Below are 25428 nucleotides of genomic sequence, written 5' to 3'. Positions count from 1 at the left end.
ACGTTCTATTTTTCCTCTTTTCCAGGACGGCTGGAAAAGAACGACGAAGTTTCGCAAGGAACCGGAATTTTTCATTGTACTATATTTCTTTATTGCTATGTTGTACATTTTGGTCCCGTAGTTTAAGGAAAGACGACCAGACGCTGCTAAACGAAGCAAGCTATCAGAAGAGTGTTTACCAACGACAAACTCGTTGGGTTTAAACTTCTGGCTGGTCACGTCTTAGGGGCATCACTACCTCACTAGGGGGGAGTGATCTGTAGCTGTAAATAATTCCCCAAAATCAGTAGCTCATTAAGTGTTCGACATTGGATGCTGACCATGTTGTTTAAGTGGACTTGTTTAACTGAAGGCTTTCGGTCATGCATCCATACCAGATCACGTTTCAACACGGCGTGGGACACAGCTCCTACGTTTCATTAGCCAGCTTATAGAAAAGGTCCTCGATGTATTGGTAACGAATCAAATATATCTTTCCTGCCTCTTCTCGTCTGACTTCTGATTTCTATCTGACTGGGAACGATCGAATATAGAAGGTGCTACTGGTAGCTAGTTGTAAAACTAGAACATCCGTTGCATCATCACCGTTTTTTTGCAATCTTGTCCGCCTATATCGTCAGGATAGTTATGTAGATCACCAATATAGATGATGCGTCAACTCAAATTGGGTGGGAATGGCATGACTCACCACCTAGCTTACTTCGAAGCCACATCTGGTAACAAGTGCTCAACCTGTCTTTCTCTATCACAGTAACCAAGTAATGGAACTGCACTAGCCACTGGCAAGTAAAACCAGAACCTTATTAAAATGGATTATGTCATTAGGGGTAGCAGATTATAGAGGTATAGAGTAAGGACATTGACGAATAAGCCGGAGCGATTCATTGATCCGCGCCGGCTACATGTGACACTGAAGAGGTTCAGTAAGTTGTTCGACGTTCAACATTCTACCACCAAACGTTGTAGCCGTTTGGCTAGGGCTCAGAGATAGATTCTGGTACTACAAATCTATTAACCTACCCTAACCATTGTCTTTTCTTTTCTCCCATGGATCATAACTTATGGTTTTCGTATTTCAATCTAACAAACTCCTGCTTGGCACTGTAGTAGCTTTTGACTCTGGCGAACCCATTGCTGTGTAACAAAAACATTCACTTGAGTCCAAGTAATATTCATACAAGTGAAACTATAAAACTTACGAACAGTAGAGCACACGAACATCTTGATGACTCAGACTGAAGGATTTTATGGGCATGAAGCCAAGCTTCAGTGTCAAGAGGTGAGGGGTAAAAGATTAAGAAACTTAAATGAGTTCTCGACAAAGATATTGGGTATTGAATAGCGCTCAATCTAAACTCATCGTTACAAAGGGAAACTTTCCTCTCGATGGTATTTTCCTATCTTATTTTGCAGTTCTAAATGTTTAACAGACTAACGATAGCGTGATAGATGCATCAAAATGCAAACCTGAGGTCTTGGATAACACAGAGAAAATGGACTGTGATCAGAATACTCAGCTGTCAGTGGTTGTAAATATACCGACACCTCCTGGCCCCCAGTGCTACTGGTTTGTGGTTTTCATTCACATAACAATATTTCAGCATGTCACCACGTGATTTTAGCCGGCCAGATTTTCAATGCAGTGTTTGTTACAAGTGGTTCCATCTTGAGTGTATAGCATTCAACATAGGGTTTGTCCATATTTTCATTAAAATAATCAATACTTTTTTGAAGAAAAGCGTTACCCTTCCTCACAGCTTACCATTTCATGTGTAAGAAATGCAACCCGATCGGCGAGGAAGTATTTTCCAGAAAGCAGGCAAATTTCACAGTTATGTGTCAAACAGCACTTGCCAACCTAATGTTGAAACATGGAGGGCGTTTGTACTTCATGGAAATGAAGGAACTCATCCCTTTTTTAGAGGAGTACTGGGAAGAACTTACAACACAACCCAGAAGGTCCAATAATTCTTGGTATCCGAATATCCACAAAACTTTGGTTTGTTATGGTTGTTTATCTATTACCACAGACTAGTAGTGATGTATTCAAGACCGTAGAAACTTCAGATGGTCTTTGTGTGTGCCTGTCGAACACTGTAAGTACCTGTCTTATCCAAAATTTATTGTGACATATATGTGCTATCCAGTGAAGCTTTCTTAACTTCTTGACGGAATTACCTACTGATACTTCGGTCACATTATGGCCACGAAACTATCTTAATCCATTGTGCTTGACAAAATTTCTGTTTGGTCAAGCCTCTCTGTACCTTCATAGGTTTAGTGATTGCTCTTAAGTAGGTGACGTAGATTTGTCGGCAGATTTGAAACATTTAGCGGATCGTGGAGACGTGACTTATGGATTCATAACTTGAAATAACCTACTTTACGAAGTTCATCATTCCAACTATTTCCGGCAGTATGGTAAAACTAAATGTTTTAGACTCATTTAGTAGTAAGTGCACTATACACACTTTTCTCAAATACGGTTATGGGCAAGATGTAGTTCAAGAGTGCTGAAACAGTTCTCCATACATTTATCAGAAGATCCAATGAGTTTAGTGACCAGAATGCTGCTATCATCTTTTTAAAAAACTAATGAGTTAATGGTTAGGGAAAGAACACAGGCCTATATGGTGACTGATCATCGTTTACCTTGAAGAGTCACTTTCATCTATTGGTAACACCATGCAAGTAATTCTGAAGTCAGACTGTGTTTGCGCTCAGCGATGATTACTCGGTTGATATCATCTGTGGCTCGCGCATCTTTTACAAACTTCACCCAATGGCTTCAATATTGCACATTATTTATCAGGAATGTAGCTGTGTGAAAGAAAACGGAGTCCGTCGGTTGATGAATGAGGTGCTAAAACAAAAGATGGCTATATAGGACTGCGGTCTATTGGTACCTTGTAGTCCTTTAGTTGGAATTCAATAAATCATTCAGTTTGGTGACTGAAGTGGCTATCAGAGATTGTTCAGAATAGGAGTCGATATTCGTCCTTTTTTAGTTCTCTTCTACTTTCCTCATATGAATAAAATGAATTTTCCTGCATGAATGAGATTTATCTTGATAATATTTCAGAAAGATTCGTATCCTTTACTGAGTACCGTTTTTGTTCATCTACTAATCGATCATATCTTCATCTCTGCCGTCACAACATCATATAAGTTTGTATGGCATATTCTTTCATTGTCTTATTGTACCAGAACCTTTATGCATTATGAACAGTATATAGATAAAAGGCTTTTGACTTTCAACAGATAGGTCGTAGGTATGAATCCCATATCAGCTACTTCGTTTTAGCAGTATTACTAACCATCATACAATATGGTTCAAAGTAGTTAATAAATTTTTATTTGCTTTATGCTTTACATTATTTGTTGTCAAAAGTGCCTAGTAATTCTACAACAACCAATTTCCCGTGCTTAAAGTGTAGCGTCTGAACTCGGGAGTACTCATTGGGTGGTTTCATTGCAGACATACCGTATTGGGAAAACAGTTATTTTTAATCTACATGTTTTCCTTTGGTTGGTGATTTGTGACTTTAGAGTAACAAACTGCGTATGGTCTTTCTCGAAATGCCCTGGTACGGCTGAGAGTGGGGAGAGTACGCTCTCCCTCTCGAAATGCTCTTACATGGCCACGCGTGTACAGCCACTGCCAAGGAAGTCCTGCTCACTGCCTTCTTGTGGCGGGGGTGTTGTTCACGAAACTGAGAGGACGAAAAGCGAATGTCCGGTGCTTTAACCTGGTCGGTAGACACGGAGAGTCTACCTAGGGGAGTTGGAAAACCCTGATTCCAAACCAATGGTGCAAATGGGCTCCAGTATCCTGAGGGAACAAATGGCGTATGAGTCAATCGTTGGTCATCGGCTACCATGGGACTGCATCTCCTTACGATGCTCCACTGCCTTGTGGATCAGATCTTTAAGTCGAAGGCTCCGGGTGTGGCCCCCTAAGAAAACCACCCGCTTCGGTTTGGGCACCCGGGAGGTATCACAACCCTCACACAAATCAAATGAGATTTGTGTGGCGCATATGTATCTGGTGCCCCCTTCTACCAATATTTGTGTTCAAATAAATAAATGGTCGTGTCATTACCTAAGATCTTGCGTTTGTGGGATTTCTGCTCAAACTTTTATCCAATGCATATATGCTATTATTAGAGCCTCCCGACAAGTGTAGTTTGTTCGTTTAAGTACGTAATTTACCCAAAATGTATCAGAGTTCGCTATCAAACTGTATCCTTATTCATTTAAATTGATCCATCTGTTTTGGTCATAGCAGCTTAAGCATATTTTAAATGTTTGCTATCTAATCTTCGTTGGGAGAAATTAAGAATATTCAGTCTGCAAGCCTAATATTTACTCATCAACATTATTCGTGTATAAAAGTAGGCTTTTTGGAAGAAGTGATACATTCACTAACGCTGTTTATATATAGACTAAATTTATGCTTTAGCAGTTTAATCAATTTGTTTCATTTGTATGTTTTTAGGATCTTACCAAGATTGGTCCAAGTTATGATCGATTTCGTGCTCTCACAAGTCAACTTCGGACAAATATTACTAAACTAGGAGTTCCTTCCGCTAACATACCAAACAGTGTGTCACAGACCCAACCATCTATATCAGGTTCCGTTTCTGATACAGCTGATCAATCATCAACTCTTACCTCCTCTAATAATCAGTTGCCTTTCACCAATGAAGCCGATGGCATAGATGTGCCTGTTTGGCGTAAACGCAAATCTCCTGGCAGTGGGTTATCTGTTGGAATGGGGAACTTTTACAATGGTTCTTCAGTGATATCTACTGTTCCAAGTGGATCATCAGAAAGTGCAGCACTTGGTGCTGTGACTAGTGCTGATGTCCCAGGGTTCCCTGGGACTAGAACTGCTACTTCGTCAAATGGAGATGTAAATAACGGATTATCCAGTGGTCTTGTTCGTTCAACTCGTCGAGCCACTTCGGCATCTGTTCTTGGTGGAACCACACCCTTAAGTGGAACTTCAGGTTCTGATGAAGGACGTGCAAAGTTAAATTCTTTGGGCTTCCCGATTGATCATGCACTAAATAAGGAAGGTTATCGGTAAGTTTATTGTTCTGGATTTACGCTCAACGTTCGTTTGTAGTTAAAATTTGAAAAAACTTACCACTGTTCTACATTTTACAATTAAAGCATTCAAGACTTATTATGGAAAATATACTTCTCATGAAGTTCTTTTAGGTGCAAATTTAATTACTAAGGTAGAACATTGACTTTTTGTAGACGGCAATAATCTCCAGTGTATTGAAATAGTCGCCCTGTAGTATCTATTGGATGCTTAGTTCCAAAACTTTATCATATATCTTTTATTACTCAGAAGTTCTCATATTTTGTTGTCACTACTTCTTCACTTAACTCGCTATTTACAGAAAGCACCAATTAATTCTTAAGTTAGTGTTCAACCTTTCGTCTCCACAAGTAGCAAAACGACTAGACCAACGTACGATTTGACTTCATAGTAAGTCGCCTAAAGTTGCTATACGTCTTAACAACATAAAAGCAAAACACCTAAAAAAATAAGTAAAAGTAACAAAATTAAGTGAGAACAGGATCAATGTCTGAGTATTGCAAAATTTGTACTGTTGGGACAGGCCTACAGGAGGGTGTGAAGAGCTAATTACGAACTCAAATGCCATGCGATGTATATATATATATATATATATATATATATATATATATATATATAGTTGCATACTATTTTATTTGATTCCGCCAAGACAAAACAATAGTGTTGTTAGCTTTGATGCAGTAGGTATTCCCCATAGTCAGTTATTCCAAGTGTATCTTGATGCACTTTCTTATGGGACATGGAATCATCTTATTTACTTCTAACAACAATTTCTGTGTGTAGACGCTTTTTTTTACAAGTCAGTATCTTATTATTTCACTTCCGAATCCCAACGCATCAAGATTTAGGTTATTTAAATGTCTACGAGACCCGGATTAGTGGGTAATATATATATATATATATATTAGCGCTTTTTCAGGAAATGAAATGTCTACGATTCATTTAGCTAGTGTGAAATTATTAGTGATATAAAATCACTTTCCATCATGAGCTATCACACTGTATACCTTTCTGCAATTTAATTAAGTGAAAGCCATGCAAAAAAAGTTACCATCTGATTTCGTTTATTTACGATCTCAGTCAGCTTACACATATCTTACATAAATGCGACCCATCTATCAAGTACATGTTTATATAATGGGGTTTGAACAGGTTTGATATATATATATATATATATATATATATATATATATATTCTACTGTACTGTACATTTCGTAACTGTTTGGTTTAAAAAAATTTTAGTTATATTTTAGTGGAACCGGATAAACATGCCTCCGGTCGGGAGCAGTGGGACGAATGCGAGTTTACAGCTGGGAAACCCATACCTGGTTTCTTTTATCGTGTGTTTTTATGCTCACAAGTAGTTTTATCTTTGAGTGATCGTGGTAAGCCTAATGTTATCGTAAAATACTTAAATTAACTCTTCAGATCATTTTTTTCTCAGATGAGATCTGGGTTTTCCAATTTTTTCTTTTTGTAGTAGTTTTCATAAAATATCGTCAGGGTTTTTTGAAATCTGTTTAGATTTTTGGAATGGCGTATAAAAACTGGACATTATAGAGCCTGAATGATGGTTTCTCAGTTCAAGTTGACACTTGTCTTTGAGTGTAATACTAGAGATGAGTGAAACAAGTCAGTGTACAATATATTTATTTTCAAAAAATGGGTCCATCTCGCCCCCTAAAATAGGTTTTGAGCTGTCATCTACAGCAGTTTACATAGTATAAGCACACAGTAAATCCATAGACTGGTTTTATCTCTTAATTTAACCATCCAAAGATTTCATCAACAATGCCGCCTCGGTAGACGTGATATAACATAGAGGCCTGTTTAACGTACATTTTATTGCAAAAGTAAAACTAGGAATTCATTGTATAACAACGTGCGTTTATAGATTTTGTACATTGCTTGTGGCGCTCGAATTTCACGAGTTTTCATAGGATATGTCTTTATTGAAATTTTGGTTATGTTCCGCAAGCTGATCAAATGTCATTGTTTTCAAGTCTGAAAAGGTATTATATGCCTAACCAACTTTTCTTTTGCTTTCGTTCACTGAATACATTTTTCTGTTGAAAAGTTCTTAAATTATGCCAGCATCCACAACTTAAGTGTTCTTATTCCAAAGATGTAGATATGTATAATTGAAATGCCTATCAAGCTGTTGCGAATTCTCATCAATATATCTGATAACTTATCAGCATAATTCTATATTAATACTTATTTATAAGACTCGAAATCGAAGGAAAACAAATCGTAGTAAGTCGTAATATCATAATATCAATAATATCATTTCCTTATTATTCACTCTCATCCGAAAAGATTAAATAGGCTTTACAATTAAAGTGTCTTCCCCTTCGTCTTATCAACATGAAAAAACAAGCGTGACATTCAAACGCTATTTTGCCTTGGGACGAGTTATTTCATAAATAGTGCAGGTAAATAGAAATTATCTATACATTGAACTGACTAAGTTTTATTATGTACTTTGTTTGCCCTCGTCATAGCAAATCACTTGAAAGTTCACGAATCTCAGTTGTCAGTTACTGGTGAGAAGGGTTATTGTATGGTCCGTGCCACTCATAGCGTTAATTCCGGTACTTGGTATTTCGAAGCAACTATCACAGAGCAACCAGAAGGTTCTGCAACTAGAATCGGTTGGTCTCAAATGTATGGTGAGTTGTCGAATATCTATCATGTTTGATGATAAATGGTCAGTTTCTCAAAAACATAAGTAAATTGGGACGTTAGTTCAATGATACAAGTAATGAACTTCTATCTTCATACACTTCCATATTGTTAACCAAATGCCAACTTATACCTCAAATATTGTATACAGTTGAGTTGTTGCAGTATGCAAGTATATATTCACTTCACTGGATCAAGTGTAAAGCAAGTGAATAACATGACGTTAAAACGAAAATTCCAGACTTGTGTTACTGATGATTTATTCTTCTGTTATTCTAATAAACGTTTTAATGTGTGCTTTCAAAACCCAATCAAGTATATGTTATCTGACTGAATGTCAGGATTAATGTATTATTGGTTGCCAATATTTTTTGGATTAAACGGTTCTGTCAGAGTTAAATCATTTATCACGTCTAGGATATTATTGTGTATATCAAGACAGTGTTGTTCTCATTTACGCCCATTTTTTCAAACATCACTTCGGTATAGAAGTCACTAGGACCGAATCAGCAAGACATATCCAAACCGCAAAAGTTAACCTTCAAAAATTGCTACATATATTGAGTCGTAATATCCAGTTTCGTTAAATATACGATTCTCAGCTTTATATTTACTTACGCAGTATCTCCGTACAGTGAAGACAGTATTTTGGAGTTGATGACCAAACAGAAGTTTGTTGGGTATCATTGGATCAAAGAGGTGCAGAAACATTACAATGTACACAACGATTTCATCGTACGAAAGTATTCGAAAAATGCCTTTATTTGTTTCATTCGTTTAAAGGTTATTAAAAAGTGGTTTCACATTTTCCAGAATAGTTTCAGGTTTTTTATTCACCAAAGTTTCTATGTCTAAGCTACCTGAATTACGTTAAATACGCTTGATAAATAACCGTATATTTTATTATCCTAAATATTTTACTATTGGGTCTTTAAATAGCATGACACAATTAAAACTTTCGTATACCACTGTACACTTTTTATCGATATACTTATTCATAATAATACTTCCACTATGTTTAGCCACTTAAATATTCCATTCTGTTTTGTACTCGATTTATATTTTGATGGACATTTGAAGCTTTTTAGCTTATTAGTTTTGATCATTTAGCATTTATTGAATAATTATATTTCAGGCTAGTTGTATTATTGATGATTGGTATTTATATTTACGTACCATTTTCTGCAGTTAATTACCTTTATTATCATCTTTATAACTACAGGTAACTTACAAGCACCTTGTGGTTATGATAAGTTTAGTTATTCTTGGCGTTCACGTCTTGGCACCGCATTTCATGAGTCACGGGGAAAACATTACGTTGATGAAGGTTATAAAAAAGATGATATTATTGGATGTATGATTCATTTACCTTCAACTACTGGTCCTTTCACGTCGTTAGAGAATCAATGTGCAGAGTCTTCTGGACTGTTTAAAACGCCCCAAGCGAATTCTTTCTCATCTGTGGCTGGCGACATTAAATCCAACCTGAACAATACATCTAATGGACAGAATCCGAATAAATACAAGACTTTATTTTCTACTTCTAATTATCTTCCTGAGACATATAAAGATCGTGTAAGCTGATCTTTTGATTTTAATTCGAATTTTATTATTTTTCAACGTTTTTGAAATTTAGCAATGTATTGCCACTGAGTCATAGTATCATTTGAAGATCAACCTAATATGAAGGCTTCAATGTACGATTGATTATTAATGATATATCATTAAATCTTTTTAAGATTCACAGTTTAGCACTCAGGTGGAATAAATGTATGAAATGAGTTTGTTTGTAGGTGCCGTCTACGTGAATTTTATCAGTTTATGTATTTTTATCACTCTCCGGATAACCATCACTAACCAGGAAGCATTAAGCAATTGCTTTGCTGTGGTTAGTAACTTTCAAAAAAGAAAGTAATGTGAGGTATAGAAATTTGTGCTGATGGACATTGGCGGGAGGTCCTACGTTTTATACGATTGATTGGTATATTTTTAACTCTACAATATCAAATACAGGACCTACAATTCTTTATGATATTTCACCCCCTAACCATTTCTGAATTTCAATTAAGATATAAGTTTTAAAGCTTGCTATTTTCGTGTGCGCATATTTCTTTTGATGTATTTAATTACTTACATGGTTTATTCTCTGTTCCATTTAAATAATCTGGTTAGATAAAGAATGAAATTTCATATAAGTATTATATCGTATAACTGTGTTTACGAAATTATTGACTTCAATAAATGTCACGTGATTTTCGGCTCTTGTTTTTCTCTACTAGCCCCTCATCAGATTTCGAAATTCTTTTTACTTTGAGGAGAAGGATGAACCGACAAAAGTGGAAAAATTACTTCATCCGTTGCCTGGTAGTAAGGTGAGTAAGAAGTGTTTTATTAATTTATTTTTGATTATTATGATAAATGTCAGTATTTCGAATTTTCTTCAGATTTGCGACGTTGTGACCTGTTGTATATAAATATCTTAGTGTTGTATCTCGAACTTAGAATTCTTAGTCTACCGCACAATACTTGAGCAGTCGAACGCTGGAACCCTCCCAAGTCACGAATCAAAAGACAGAAGACTAGTAGAAGAAATGTTATTCCAGACAGTGTCGAATATGGTACAAAATTATCAGGTATTTATAGTTTTTAGTAGAAACGAAATCATCATTATAGTTATCCAATCCGCAGACGGAGTTATCAGCATTGTCCAATAGGGAAGCTCCACGTGGCAATTCTGGAATATTCTTCGAAAAGCTGATTGGATGGAACATGTTGGGCTCCTTCTGGGCTTCCTAGAGCCTCCCCGACTTCACCTGTGGACCATCCTCACACCTCCCCCCTTTAAAGTCTGTTGTATAAGACCTTTTCCTCGGATCCACCTGGAATTGAGTTACCGTGATTCTCTTGCGACTCATTACTCTCGAAGGTTGTGTCGCTTTGCTCTTGCGTCTTTTATCTTTTCTACCTTCGCGCGCCTGAGTGCTTTTTGGAGATGAATCCATGAGCAAATGAAATGGGAGCCGGCTTTGTGGCATCAATTTTCTGCCATCCCTTCGAATTTGATTGATGTGTCTTATACAAGTTCCGACATTTCTTCGGATTAGATACAATACACTTCCAATTCGACGTTCTATAATACCTGGTTCCCACCTTCTTTCACCTTGATACGATTTAACGAGTACCCTTTCACCTACCTTGGAGCTACGAGTGACCATATGGTTTCCATTCGTGGGTTTACTTGTCTTTCTAGGTGGCAACATACTGCTAAAGACCGTTCGAATTTTCCTTCCGAACATACACTCGGCTGGTGACTTACCTTCGGGTACTGCCGGATTGGGGGTAACTCTGTAAGACATAAGGAACTTGCTGATTACTTGTTCTGGGATGGTCTCTCCTCCCCCTTTGACTAGAGCTCGTTTTATAGTATCCACGAATCTTTCTGCTTGGCCATTCGACTGAGGATGGTACGGGGGAGACTGTATATGTGATATTCCATTTTCAATGCAAAACCGTTTTAAGACAGATGACATGAACTGGGTGCCGTTGTCAGTCACTAAGATCTCGGGAACCCCAAAACAAGCGAACAAACCTGTCAATTTTCTTATAGTACTCTCTGACGTCATTTTCGGCATGTCGTATACTTCTGGCCATTTTGTGAAGGCGTCGACAACAACCAAGTAATTCCCGCCTTGTATTGGGCCGGCAAAATCAGCGTGTGTTCTTTGCCAGGGACCGTCTGGTTTTGGCCATGGTTGCGGTTCAGCTTTATTTGGGTTCTTTGCGGCCTCTAAACAGGACGAACAACTGCGACACTTTTGCTCTATATCATGGTCCATTGATGGCCAGTATGCGTAGCTTCGAGCTAACGACTTCATTTTACTTATCCCCGGGTGTCCGCTGTGGAACTGCTCAAGGACTTGGTTTCGAAGATTTCTGGGGATAACGATACGGTGGCCAAACATGATGCAGGAATCTACAACTGTCAATGAATCTCGTCGACGGAAAAATTGCAAGAGTTCTCCATGTAGTCTAGACGAAGGCCACTTGTTGAGTATGCAGCGGCGAACAAACTTCAACATGTTATCTTTCTCACTAGCTCCTTTAATAGCTTCGAATGTGACTGGAAGTCCGGAAACTGCGTCTGCTAATACTGTGTGAACCTCGGCCTCAACATCTACGGCAGCCACGAGCACCTCCTCTTCTTGTTTTGTACGGGAACTAATTAGTCTTGAAAGGGCATCTGCCTGTCCAAAATCCGTTGTTGGTTGGTACTTTATCTTGAAATCATAGCCCAGCAGTGTAGTTGCCCATCTCTGTAGACGGTTTGCTGTATATACAGGTATACCTTTTTTCGATCCAGAAATTGTCAGCAGCGGTTTATGGTCTGTTAGTAAGGTAAATTGTCTACCAAATAGCATCTTGTGGAACTTCTTTACAGCGAATATAATAGAGAGGGCCTCTTTTTCTATCTGACTATAGTTTCTTTCTGTCATAGTCAGCGACCGTGCAGCGTGGGCGATTGCCTTCTCAGACCCGTCTGGGTAGGTATGTGAGATCACTGCGCCGATTCCGTAGTTGGACGCATCTGCTGCGACTATAATGGGAAGATCTGGATCATAGTGTGTGAGTAGAAGGTTTGATGACAGGAGCTGTTTTAGTTTTACGAAAGCTTCTTGGCACTCAGATGACCAGAACCATTTGGTATCTTTTTTCAGCAACCCATTAAGAGGAGCACGAAGGCGATGCAGTTCTGGAAGAAAAACTCCATAATGACTAACCATTCCCAAGAAAGAGCGTAAAGTTGACACATCAGTTGGTGGAGGCATGGACTTGATAGCCTCGACGTTTTCAGGATCAGGTTTTCTTCCGTTTTTATCAATTATGAATCCCAAATAGCGGACTTGTTCCATGTAGAAATCACATTTTTCAGCACGTAATGTGAACCCAAAATCTGCTATGCGTCTGAGAACCATATCTACCTTCTCCTCCAGGTCAGCATAGTCTGTACCCATGATTAGTATGTCGTCAAGATAGGCCGCAGTACCAGGAATATCTTGTAGCATAGTATCCATAACTTGTTGAAAGATTGAAGGGGCAGTCTTTACTCCAAACGGAAGTCTATTATATCGAAACAACCCTTTATGAGTGTTTATTGTCAAGTAATGTTTGCACTCTTCCGCTACTGGAATCTGTAAATATGCTTCTGATAGGTCTAGTTTTGCAAAATACTTACCCCCGTTAAGTTTCGCAAATAAGTCTTCTGGTAATGGTAAGGGGTACTGATGAGCTTCAAGTGCGTCATTTAATCCAGTGGAATAGTCTGCACATAATCGAATACTTCCATCAGGCTTTTTAACAATTACTATTGGGGCTGCCCAATCAGAAAAGTTCACTGGTTCTATAATTCCACTTTTTTGCAGTCGTTCTAATTCTTGTTCAACAATCGGTAGCGCTGCGTAGGGCACAGGTCTTTTGGGTCGAAAAACGGGAGTAGCACCAGGTTTGAGGATTAACAAGGCTTTGGCCTTCGTACATTCTCCCAATTCTTCTTTAAAAACGTTGTGATGTCTTCGCAGCACGGTACTTTTCTGGTTACACCTTGAGGAGTTGTCAGTAGTCACTCGTCTGCAGATGCTATTAATAGAATGATCTGCTAGCTTAAGTGTTTCTATTAGATCTAGTCCCAATAAGTCTAGTCCTGGGTTCTTCGTAATGTAAATGGTTGCATTTGTCGTAACCGCACCTTTAGACACAATGCAAGGTATTTCTCCAACAATATTTAACTTTCCTCCAGATGCACTGTGCGCTAGTTGTGTTGTTCGATGCACTGTTGGTCGCCCAATCTTCCTCCAAGTTTCTGGACTTATTAAAGTAATATCAGAAGCTGTATCAAGCTGAAGTCGAGTACGGCGTTTATTAATATTCAAGGTTACGTACTTTCTTTGGCGGCAACTTCGTGCTATGTTATGTGATACCAATATTCTTTTCGTTAATGCGCCAGACCTGTATTTCTTGAAGTAAGGTTTTGCAAAATGTCGTTTCTGGATTCTTCTTCTGCAGTTTGTTTCTTTATGCCCCTTTCGATGACATTTACTGCAACGATGTTCTTTAAATGGGCAAAACCTCTGATAGTGCCAACCTCCACATGACCAGCATGGAGATGGGGGCTGGTTGTCTGTGAGCGACATATTTCTTGGGCAGAATTCTTTCTTTTCGCTTACAGCATGAACATGTGACAAACGGTTATTATTTTCGACCATGTAAGTATCGTGTTTCAAGTTTACCAGTCTTTGGCACTCTGTAGTAACTTCTTGTAGTGTTATGTTTGGACACTGTTCAATTTTACTCAAAATTCTGGTTCTGATATCAGCATCTCCGGAAGATTGAAGGCTACACACGAATACGAGACATTTAAACTGATCTTCTGTCATAGTTGATAATTTGAAGCGTTCACACTCACGATTTACTAAACCTGCATGCTTCACCCAGTCATCATCAGCTGCTTTTGTTATCTTCAGACATTGATAACGAATATTGAATAAGGACGACTGTTCAGCAAAGATTTGTGACAGAATCTCAATGGTTTCTTCAAAAGTAAAATCTCTTGGGTTCTTTGGAAGAATGAAATTACTGTAGCGTTCATGTTCAACTGTGCCAAGTTTTCTTAAGAGTATTCTGACCTTGGCGGCGTCATCAAATTTTCTGAGGTCGACCTTGAATAAATCTTCGTATTTCTTGAACCAGGTTTCGAAAGTAATACCAGCCGAACCATCGAAATTAAACTCATGGATAGAATTAATAATATGGTCGACATTAGATTTGGAAGCATCATCTGTAGCACCAGTTTGACTTAGGTTCAATTTCTGCGTTAAAGTCTCTATGATACGAACCTGGAACTGCTCAAATCGTTTCTCTTGACGCTCCAGCAAGGCTTCAAATTGTTCAAAGGTAAATGACATTTTGATAAGCTAACCCCGTCGCCAGTTGTTGTATCTCGAACTTAGAATTCTTAGTCTATCGCACAATACTTGAGCAGTCGAACGCTGGAACCCTCCCAAGTCACGAATCAAAAGACAGAAGACTAGTAGAAGAAATGTTATTCCAGACAGTGTCGAATATGGTACAAAATTATCAGGTATTTATAGTTTTTAGTAGAAACGAAATCATCATTATAGTTATCCAATCCGCAGACAGGGAGTTACCAGCATTGTCCAATAGGGAAGCTCCACGTGGCAATTCTGGAATATTCTTCGAAAAGCTGATTGGATGGAACATGTTGGGCTCCTTCTGGGCTTCCTAGAGCCTCCCCGACTTCACCTGTGGACCATCCTCACACTTAGTTTTTTCGAAAACATTTTGTCTACCAAATTCAGTTAGACATCGATAAATCTGTGAAATCTAATAGGATAGATTCCTATTTCAGTGAAAGGTGACAGTTTTAATCTCATTTTACGGTATCCCAGATATTGTTATCATAATTTTATAAATAAAAATAAGTAACTGTTACTATGAAGGAGTTTGGAGTATGCTGCAGACTCGTCAACTTACTGCCAAGGTATCAAATAGTTATGGATTATGTACAGTAACGGTGCAAATATCATATCAAAATTATTTAATTAAATGACTATAAATTTATTTCTATATACCCTAGAATATTTAATATCTAACCTGATCTAGTCAGTGTAAACTCTGAAATAGATCTGTATTTCTTACTTCAGTCTCGGGACTTGGTTATATTTTGACAGTGAATTGGCCATTGGGGAACAATATATACTGTTAAGCAGAAAGTAGACTGAATTTTCCGTCTCGTTAATGAGGATACATTAATTGTTTTCGAATGAGTGATCAGAGTAGCCCACACAAGACATTCAACTTGGTTACATTGACGATTAAAAACCACTCAAGCATTCATACTGTGTGATAAAGTGTTCAACGTGGTTAATTAAAATAAGATATAGATAAGAAAAACCCATAAACCATAGAAATTTTCCACTAGGACTTTTTTAAATTAACCTGTAGTGACAATATCTACTACGACTTACATAATTGGTCGACGGGAACATTTATGGAAAGTGTGTAAAACTTGCCCTCTTATGAATTAACTAATATTAACCATTTTTAATTGCAGGTACTCTTATAGGTAATATGCATTAGTTTCCTTCAAATGTTAAACTAAAGTCAACACAGTATAGTCGTACTTCAAAAGTGAGATAGACTCTTGTTTGCTCGTTTTATATTTATCGTTGCTTTCTGATTCTCGTATTACTTCTTGATGTGTATAGACGTGACAACATACTACTAAGTTATTATGATCGAATACGTAGAGGATTTTATCGTCTTTTCGGTAGCTTAGAAGCGTTGTATTTATTTGGTAGCGTTTGTGTATTTGTATTCAATTTACACATTCTAGTCAAATAACATCTGTGCAATCTAAAAGTATGTTTAAAAAATGTTAAAATATCTTATCATGGGCAAATAGATGAAACCAAAAGAAGGCGTGTTTAAACGGACATATTTTAGCGCTATTTGGGGTTTTATCTTTCAGTCCTCCTTTCATTACTTCTGTAAGTTGTAGGTAATTGGGAACCCTAAACAATTTAGGTCAGTAATACGATTGTTTTTTCTTCATTTTAAGATCATTCAGTGGTAAAGTTTTCATTATATCAACTACTAGATTTTTGACAATATCCACGTTGACTCATTCTTTTTCGTATGTTAGATTTTCTTGTTTAATTATTATATTAACTACTTTATTGTTAGGTTATTCGTTATTTTTCAAAAAAAAACATAAGAATAAATAGTGTTAGTAAAACGATTATGCTTGTTGATTAAATTTCGCTACCATTACTTGCCACCATGAATTTTGTCATTACTGTTGTCGTCTCCATGTCTAGGTTGTATATGATTCATCCCTCCCTGATATTTCATGTGATAATTATAGAACATATGTGTTTAATAATCGTTTTTTGTGTGACAATATGTTTTACTAGACAAATAGTGATTCTACAAAATTTCATCTCTGCGTCCGTTAATAATCGCACATCCAATATTTTCTCGAAAGGATTAATTTCTTGTTGCTGTTGTTCTCAGTTTTCTTTAACAATCCACTACCACAACTGATTGGATCTCTTTTCACTCCATGAAATGCATAAAAAGGTTCAATCTTTTCTTTCTTTCTGTCCTCCTTAGAATAATTTTCTTTTTTTTGTAAATGTCTAAATCCGTTGTATCTTTTATCCAGCTGGTTGCTTTTACGGATCACAATTAGTATCGTTTCATTAAGTAGAAAAAATAAAAACGGGTGGAGAGTTTAATTATTTTTCCTTCTCTTTTATCATACACTGACAGGTTTTGAAAATTAAACTGTTCATATTGGTGTCATAAATTTTATACGCAATTGTATTTGTTTCTTGTCAAGTTCGTATATTTAAATTATATTTTATTTCCTATTCTGCAATAAGATAAATGTACACGTTATGACCATAAATTCAAGATTTAGACTTTAGTCTTGTAACTGAACTATCTGTTTAATATATTACATCACAGTTCTTGTAATTTGGTGGGGTAATTAATTTCTTTCCCAAGGCCACTTTTGTTGGGTTCATTTGTCCTATGTTGATTGGTCCTGATAATCTGTGGGATTATCGACCATCGTTTACCTGAATTCCAGCGAACATATACATTTTTCGATCGAGTCGTAACTAAATTCTCTTATTACGAAGTGTTTTACTTAAATTATACATATTCTTACACAGTGATGCTGTAATATAAGTTGAATACAAACAGGGTTTTTATTCACACGTTCTGGGTTAGAAGCGTTTGACGTAATAATAAGTAAATATTTAGCTATCTGAATTTTAGGAACCGTATAATCTGATTTCGGGGAATAATGTGTGTGTCTAGGTGTACACTTCTTACATATAATTTATCCTTAGTTTTTAATATATTTTCAGATTACTTTCTACCACAATGGTAAATGTATGGGAGCAGCTTTTACGAATATCTATGCAGGCGCTTATTATCCGGCAATATCAATATATAAATCTGCTACTGTTTCTGTCAATTTCGGTCCATACTTTAAATATCCTCCAAGTGACATAACAGACTGGGAACCGGTAAGTGCTTTGCGAAAATCATTTATTTGATAGCGTCGAAAAAAAGATCATAGACTTCTTCAATGTCGAACTCTGAAAGTTTAGTATTAAGACTGAGTTGATCTTCATCTGGTATCACTGGCTCACTTCTAGACAATCACACAAAGCTTCTATCCACCCATTCTCGCTATTAAGAAAATAGTTAGTTACCAATCTACAATGCATAATTTTACATGATTGGTCCCATCTATTTTCCCTTTCCTTTTTCCTATGGTTCTACTTCAAGATTTGTCTGTCACTAAAGATTTAATGCTTTATTGATTGATTTAACTTTCTAGGACCTCTTTATAATTTTTCATTGTCTACTTGTTTTTGTAATTACTAGTTTTCTCTTGTTTTTCCAGATGTCTTCTCGTGTTATAAGCGCTGCTGTTGAACAAACTGTGGCAGATATGATCTGTTTAGTAGAAAAAGATGGATTCATTGAGCGTACAATCAAATCATGTACTCCACAATTTAATTAACCAAAGGTTTTCAAAAATTATGAAGATTTAAGTTCTATCTTAAACTCATTTGTAAGTGTCAATAAGTTAATTTTCCTTCTACTAACTCTACATCCTCATCTCTTTTTGGTCAACTTGTATTCATTCATTGAACCTGTTTTCTGTCTGATTATTGCAAACTGAACTATGCAAGCTTAATTATTGTACTCATTCTGAAATTTTTTAAATGCATCTTGTTCATAGAGTTTTTATATTTTCATACTCTGTATATTTATCTATGGGTTCATTTTATTAGGTATCATTATTGATTCGGTTCTCTATGATGTTTCTATATCTTTCTATTCACTATACACGTCTATGTATGTGCTTAGGAAAAAGAGAGTACTTGTGAATTTTGTATCTGTTTGTAATGTTGTCTGATGGTGGTTATCACCCATTATGGTGTTGATTTTTCATTTTTCTCCATTTCTGTGTCTTCTTTTTTCAAAGTAAACAGTAATAAATTTATATTTATGTACCATTTATGTCGTTCCTTCAAATAAAAGAATACAAACTAAAAAATGCTTTCTTGTTAGATGACAAGCGTATATGGGTTTAGAATATTAATGATAGTTAAGGGAATTTTAATAATGTGGAAGTATCTGAATCCCTTGAATATTGAATGATAGATATTTTATGTTCAAGAATATAGATTTTTACGTTTCTTTTTTTCGATAGTGTAATAAAGTGACAAAGATTATCTTCGTCTTCTTATTACACTATCGAAATTTATCAAAGGGACTAATTGCTTTAAGTTTCTTTTCTTGCTCCAAAATTAGTAATCCCCGTAACTTTCTAAGTGTTACTAATTCCAGTCTAAAAAAACCTATTATGGTGAAGATCACAGGTAGTAATGGCAAATATTTCGACTTTGTTTTCCAGTTTTCAGTTTTTCAGGTTAGCGTTCATGTTTTCGTGTTTATAGAAATCTCAAGGAATTCGTCTCATTTATTATTAGATTCTTAACAACTAAAAACACCTGATTTGTATCATATATTTACAAATCCCTGCACTCGATTGTTACTTCAGTTTATTTGCGGACCTTGTCAACTTCGTGATGAATTTTTCGGCCTCATTTTTTTTTAAACGTCTCCCTGATTTCCCTATACTCCATTAGGATAAATAGACAATCCCCTAAGTTTTCGAATCGAGCTTTTTCATCATCTCATCCTCATATGCAAAGCCTTGTTGCTGCCATTATAGCTACGCAGTGGTTACTTATACAAATTTTGTATGAATTATTAGCATTATAATCAATTAGTATTGCGAGTCTTGCTTAACATACTGGTGGACAATAAAGGCATCATAAAATCTAACCTCACTATTAGTACCTATAAAATAAGAGACTGATCAATTGCAGTCCTAAACATCAATGGGAAGATACAAACAACCAATACAAGATGTATCTATAAAAGGAAAAATGTCGTTTATGTAATTATATGTGTCATTTGACTTCAGTCGAAAATGTGCCCATTAACTTCTATATAGACGCAACTAATCAATTGACAGAATGAAATCCTTATCCTGTCATTTCGTATGTACCAGTTGTTACATTTTGAAAAATTATTTGGCGGCATCCTGTTATATCCCGACGAGAATCATGGATGGTGGCTTTTGAAAACTATTAATGGACCAATACTATACATATATTTTTATCGTATTCATGTTAGGTAACTAAACTATTCATATTCGTGTTCCTCTTATTATAAGCTTTATTTTGACCTATGAACTATTATACCATTTAACGTTCTTGAGTTATACACAGTCTATCAATTACTATCTCCCACATCCACAACCACTTTGGGCTAGGTCTTGTACATATGTTATTTTCTATTTTATGGTACGATGTGGTCTGTTTGGTTTGTATATAAACCCAGTATGTTTGAGAATAAGGATTCATATAGCAGAGGCTGAGATTGGTGTTCTAGACTTAACAGGCAGGGCTAGTCAGGAAGAAGGACCGGTAAAAACTCTAGACTACTCGTACAAGTTTTATGTGTCATTGGTCCGTTCGATAAGTCACTTCTCTAATTGGCGGTATCGTCACGTCATATATTGATGGAGGCACAAGACCACAAGTTATAACATATTCGTTAATCGCAAGTGATAAATTGATACGACAGTCAGATGATGTGTTATTGGTCTTTTTACCAAACTTTGGTTTCACTATTGATTTATTATTTGATAGTGAATTCGTAGTATCATCTTAGCAGCATCTCTATGGAGATAATTTGTTCAGTAGAACAGTTGTTTTCTTTTAGAAAATTCAAGGCTTTAGAATTTGTAGTTTGGATTATCTGGCATTTATGTATTGATATTTGCTGGTCAAGTGTTTATGAAGTGTCAATCACTTCTGTTTGTTAAAATCTCCTTTGTATTACCTGTGCATTCTGACCGTGTAATTAATCCCCTCATATAGGAGCACTGAGAAATGTAATTGAAACGATTCAGAATAAACCTAATCATTAGTTAATTAATGACAAACTTAATCATAGTCGCTTTCAAATTCATATCATTTTGTTACCTATTTCCTATTGTATTAAATATTAAACATGTAAGATCTAAATAATATTCAGATAAGCCGAGTATACTTCTAGTCAGATTATTTTCATTTCCGAATATGTCAAGATATCAAGACCACAAACAAAGACTTGCGTAATAAAATTTGGTAAAGCTTGCATGCTAGTGTGTTGGAAGCAGCAGCTGCATCTAGTAACTGCAGGGAGCTCATTCAACTCATCCAAGTCACTGAGAGCAAAAAGTGTGAAGTGAGTGAAACAATCTGTGAAGATGACGGGATGCCAATCAATAACATCTACCGACGTCCTTATTTTTAAAAAAACGTTCGCGTCATATGTGAACAACTATCAGGGGATATGTCTACTTCCGATCGCGTTCAAACTATTGGCTCCCATCATACTTCGTAGATTGTTGAAAACCTGAGAAAGATCGACTTCCGAGGACAGGCTGATTTCCATTCTAGGCGAGGATGTATTGATCATATATCCCCCCTCTTCCAAGTGCTAGAATACCTCCATACTTATTACACGCCAACAATCGTGGTGTTTCTTTATATCACGGCCACCTTCGATTCGTTGGACAGGACTGTTCTCTGAGATGGTCTATTGAAGAAGAGTGTGCCTGGGAAGCTTATAAAACATAGAAGCCCTACATACAAGCACCTCAGGTAGAGTGAGGGCATACGACCAACTTTCCCTATTGTTCCATTCAAGCAGTGGGGTTAGGCAGGGCTGCCCAATCTCAACATTCCTCTTCAGCTTTGCCATCGATGACCTTCTAGACACAGCTCTGATGGATGGAGGTAATGGTTATGTGGATCTGTTGTCTGGAAAAAGACTTGACCTTGAGTATGGGAATATTTTCTTGCATTGTGATGATACCCAAGCCATACAGTCCTCACTCAATCAGTTGGTAATTAGTGTCCGTATGTGCTTTGCACCTTCGAAGTGCAAAGTACTCTTACAAGACTAACAGGACCCTGAACCTTCATTCGCCCTGGGTATTGAGGGAATAGAAGCGATTGAGAAGCTCGCGTATCTGGGTAGCTACGTAAGTGCTGGTAGTCGCGTCAGTAATGAGACCAGTAGGCGTATAATGAAAGCCAGAGCGGCTAATGCCAATCTAGGCTATCTTTGGCGCCTTCGTGATGTTAGTCTGGCTAAGAAAGGTAGGAGCTATAACGCATCGGTGAGAGCAGTTTGGCTGTATGCTTATGAGACATGGTCTCTCCGAGTTGAGGATGTTAGACGACTCCCTGTGTTTGATCATTGTTGTTTCCGAAGGATTGCTGACATCCAGTGACAACACTATGTTAGTAATGCAGAAGTCTGGCATCGCGTGTTCGGGCACAGCAACTATACTTCTATTGGTGTCACTATCTTGAAACATCGACTTCGGTGGCTTGAACATGTCTTACGAATGTCCTCCCAGCGAATTCCACGTCGTACATTGTTTGCCGATGCTGGGACTGGTTGGAAAAGGCGGAGAGGTGGTCAGTGCATGTATGATATGGTGTCGTGATATGGAAGAAGGATGTATAGGACTGGCTTCTGTTGGTCTTTCACGGATTACTGGTTGGGGTCTTAGAGATGGTGCAACATAGTGGCTAGAAATGTTATCAGATATGGCTCAGAATGGAAGCCAGTGGCGATCTTGCTGTAACTCTTTTACTTTCTTCATGAAAGTGAACGTAACCTCTCGAACTGAAAGAATTCTTTCTAGTTGTATTTTTCCTAACCGAACTGTTTCTCCTGTTATGACTATTACTTTGCTCTCATACACTAATTTATGTTTATCGTTGTTCTTATTTTTTATTATACGCACTTAGCATTCTCTATTTTTTCACAACCTCATTGTTATTGTGTGGCGCATATGTATTTGGTGCACCCTTGTACCAATGTTTATTTGTTCAAATAAATAAATATCAAGATATGATGCTTAACTATCATTCACCGGTGAAATTCTGAATAAATTTTAGTATCATAGAATACAACTGCCGTTTTTTACAGTTGGACTTTACATTTTACTGATCCATCATACTTTTATTACCTCTTGTTTAGATAGTTTTGTACTTTTAATTTAATCAAAACTTAGTAGTACTATGTAACTCTGTAGAGAAGTCGAAATTCTTGTTAGTAGCTGTGAGATTTTGGAGGTTTTTCTATAGGTAATTCAATTTGGCCGTCAATAAAAAAGGAGACCACCCTGAGTGTTGGTTTGCTTTCGGCTACGCGATACCATAGCTTTTGTCCCTACATATTCTGTAACTGCAAATCGAACATTATAAAGTTTCTATGCAAGTTTCTAAGTTTGGTAAGTAGACCATTAATAATTTTAGGTATTTCAAGTTGAAAATGTTGAAATTTCCCAAATAGGAAAACTTTCATATCATTTTTGAGTAGTTTGTCCTAACATCACCCAATGAATAGAATCTCATGGAGTTTACCGCTTTACCTTCATTCCAATTGGTCCATAATTAACAAGCCAATCATAAACACAAGTTTTCCCTTTTTGATGTTTTTTATCTCATATTCTGATTGGTTTTCTGTTATAATTTTAATACTTAATGGGATGCTCTGCTTCGTTATCCAGTCTATTTATACCTTGAAAGATAATCTCCAATTCATTTGCACATTAAATTATCCATACAAATAAATAACATCCAGTTTGTCAGCTTATCTTCATAAGTTGGATACACTTTCACGCTTAATAGCCGAACAAAATCATGTTTCATCACTACGTGTTGGTATTAATCTGTTTTATAGCCTTCACGTCTGTTCAGCATATCGATGCTACCGATGATAATTTCGCCTCGTCAAAGGAACAATCTACCAAATTTGCTCCCATCAGACGTCATATGATGAAACGTAATTATTTATGGGATACACGTTTGGGTAAGCGTTCAATGAATCGTGAAGCATTTCCATGGTATAATCATGATCTATATAACTATTACAATGATGATAATTTCCGAGGTTATTATACTGGTTACGATGACTAATAATATAAAGCAGTTATGAAATTGAAGAAAAAACACGAGAGAACTAAAGGCATTAAAATTTTTCAGTTCTTATCATAATGTAATGTATTCCACTTACTCTTTATATCTAAAGATGTAATAAATTAACAAAACTACTGGTTTGAATGCATGAAGTCTATGGAATATTAGAATTTTGTGTTTCATTGAATATAACTTAAATGAGCGATATTAAACCGTCTTTTTGATTATCGGAGCAAAGTTTGAGTGCGTGGCACTGAACAAGGGTAGCCTATGTTTATATTCAAGAAATAGTTTTACGAAACAACATTTACATACATAATTATTTGCCATTTTATAAGCTGTACTAAGACCGCGAATAATCGTAAAACACAATCCAGATTTTTTTTAATTGCAAAAGGTTAAGTGAGTCTTAACTGACTGTTTACTTATAATCTGGTTCCACAACTCTATGCTACCGATTAACTGCCCAAAATATGCATTTAATTTTGTGACGTATTTTAAAAAGTCTACCTAACGAATATTGAACCTCTTTACCAGTTTCAGCCTGAAAAACAAAATGTCTTGTTTATGTGGTCCTCAGGTTCTGTATCGACATAGCACATTTCGTTTCATCTTAAGTGTTGTTAGGTTTATTAGTACCATCCAGAAATTTAGGATTGCGACCCATTTATTTTTGAATGATCTATTAAAAAATTATAGCATTGAATCATCAGACAAAATTTTGTTTGGCGAAGTGAAATTCAGCTTGTATATTAAACGATTCCCCTTCAGCTTTAGAAATATGTCATATCGACGGCTAAAACGTCATGTTTACTATTCAGAGAGCACTTAATGCTTTGAAATTGTAGTCTTTTTAGTGATCTTGTTAAAAGTTATCGAACGGCTAGGTAGATTCTTATCGAATTAATTAGAATAGACTGAACGATGGCGCATGTGTGATTTATTTCACTTCTCATTTATAAATTTGTTTAGTTTTACAGAGATAGTTATATTGAAATGCTATAAAATAAAAGATGTAGGTTCGCCTAATGTTGTCACACTATAACATTCAAACTCACCTAATTGACACGATTACTTTTACGGATAAATCAGGATACTGATTACGGTTTTGCTGGTAAAATAACGTTCAAAGTTATCGGTAAGCTCATCTATTTAACATACGTTTATATTATAAACTAGGATATTACATTATGGTAAATTATGTAATTTTAGGATCCTAAGTGGTAATGAAATGGTAGGCATGTATTATTATTAAATGTCATCATTCAAATAAATTGAAGGTATTTAAGTAAGCAATATTTTCTCAAAATTATTGCGCTTTCAAAAGTCGTAAAGTCACCTGTTGAAAAAAGATTTTTCATTAAATAGATTAATTAGGCATCGGAGTAAGAAAATTGAATTAGTTTTGTGTTGATTTCTTTGTAACAATATTCAACGGCCAAGTTATTCCATGAAGTTTCGATTAGGTTCGT

General features: G+C 36.3%; 2 protein-coding genes across 2 annotated transcripts; both read left to right on the top strand.

The window, feature by feature from the left end:
• Positions 1-1602: 1602 nt before the first annotated feature.
• On the top strand, positions 1603-18417 carry Smp_142170 (putative trithorax protein ash2; the record flags this gene model as incomplete). The annotated part of the gene is made up of 9 exons (XM_018788736.1): positions 1603-1691; positions 1735-2009; positions 4803-5088; positions 6357-6499; positions 7619-7786; positions 9022-9374; positions 10079-10171; positions 17753-17914; positions 18298-18417. The coding sequence occupies 9 exons, from the start codon at positions 1603-1605 to the stop codon at positions 18415-18417; spliced, it is 1689 nt and encodes a 562-aa protein (XP_018654249.1).
• An 849-nt stretch (positions 18418-19266) lies between these two features.
• On the top strand, positions 19267-24165 carry Smp_142160 (hypothetical protein; the record flags this gene model as incomplete). Its single annotated transcript, XM_018788735.1, has 2 exons — positions 19267-19282; positions 23721-24165. 2 exons carry the CDS (start codon positions 19267-19269, stop codon positions 23954-23956), a joined length of 252 nt encoding a protein of 83 aa, XP_018654248.1. The 3' UTR covers positions 23957-24165.
• Positions 24166-25428: the final 1263 nt, after the last annotated feature.

Source organism: Schistosoma mansoni, chromosome W, assembly GCF_000237925.1.
Source record: "Schistosoma mansoni strain Puerto Rico chromosome W, complete genome".
Classification (NCBI taxonomy): domain Eukaryota; kingdom Metazoa; phylum Platyhelminthes; class Trematoda; order Strigeidida; family Schistosomatidae; genus Schistosoma; species Schistosoma mansoni.
The sequence above is the reverse complement of the archived record's forward strand: the minus strand, read 5'-3'. Positions and strand labels throughout refer to the sequence as shown.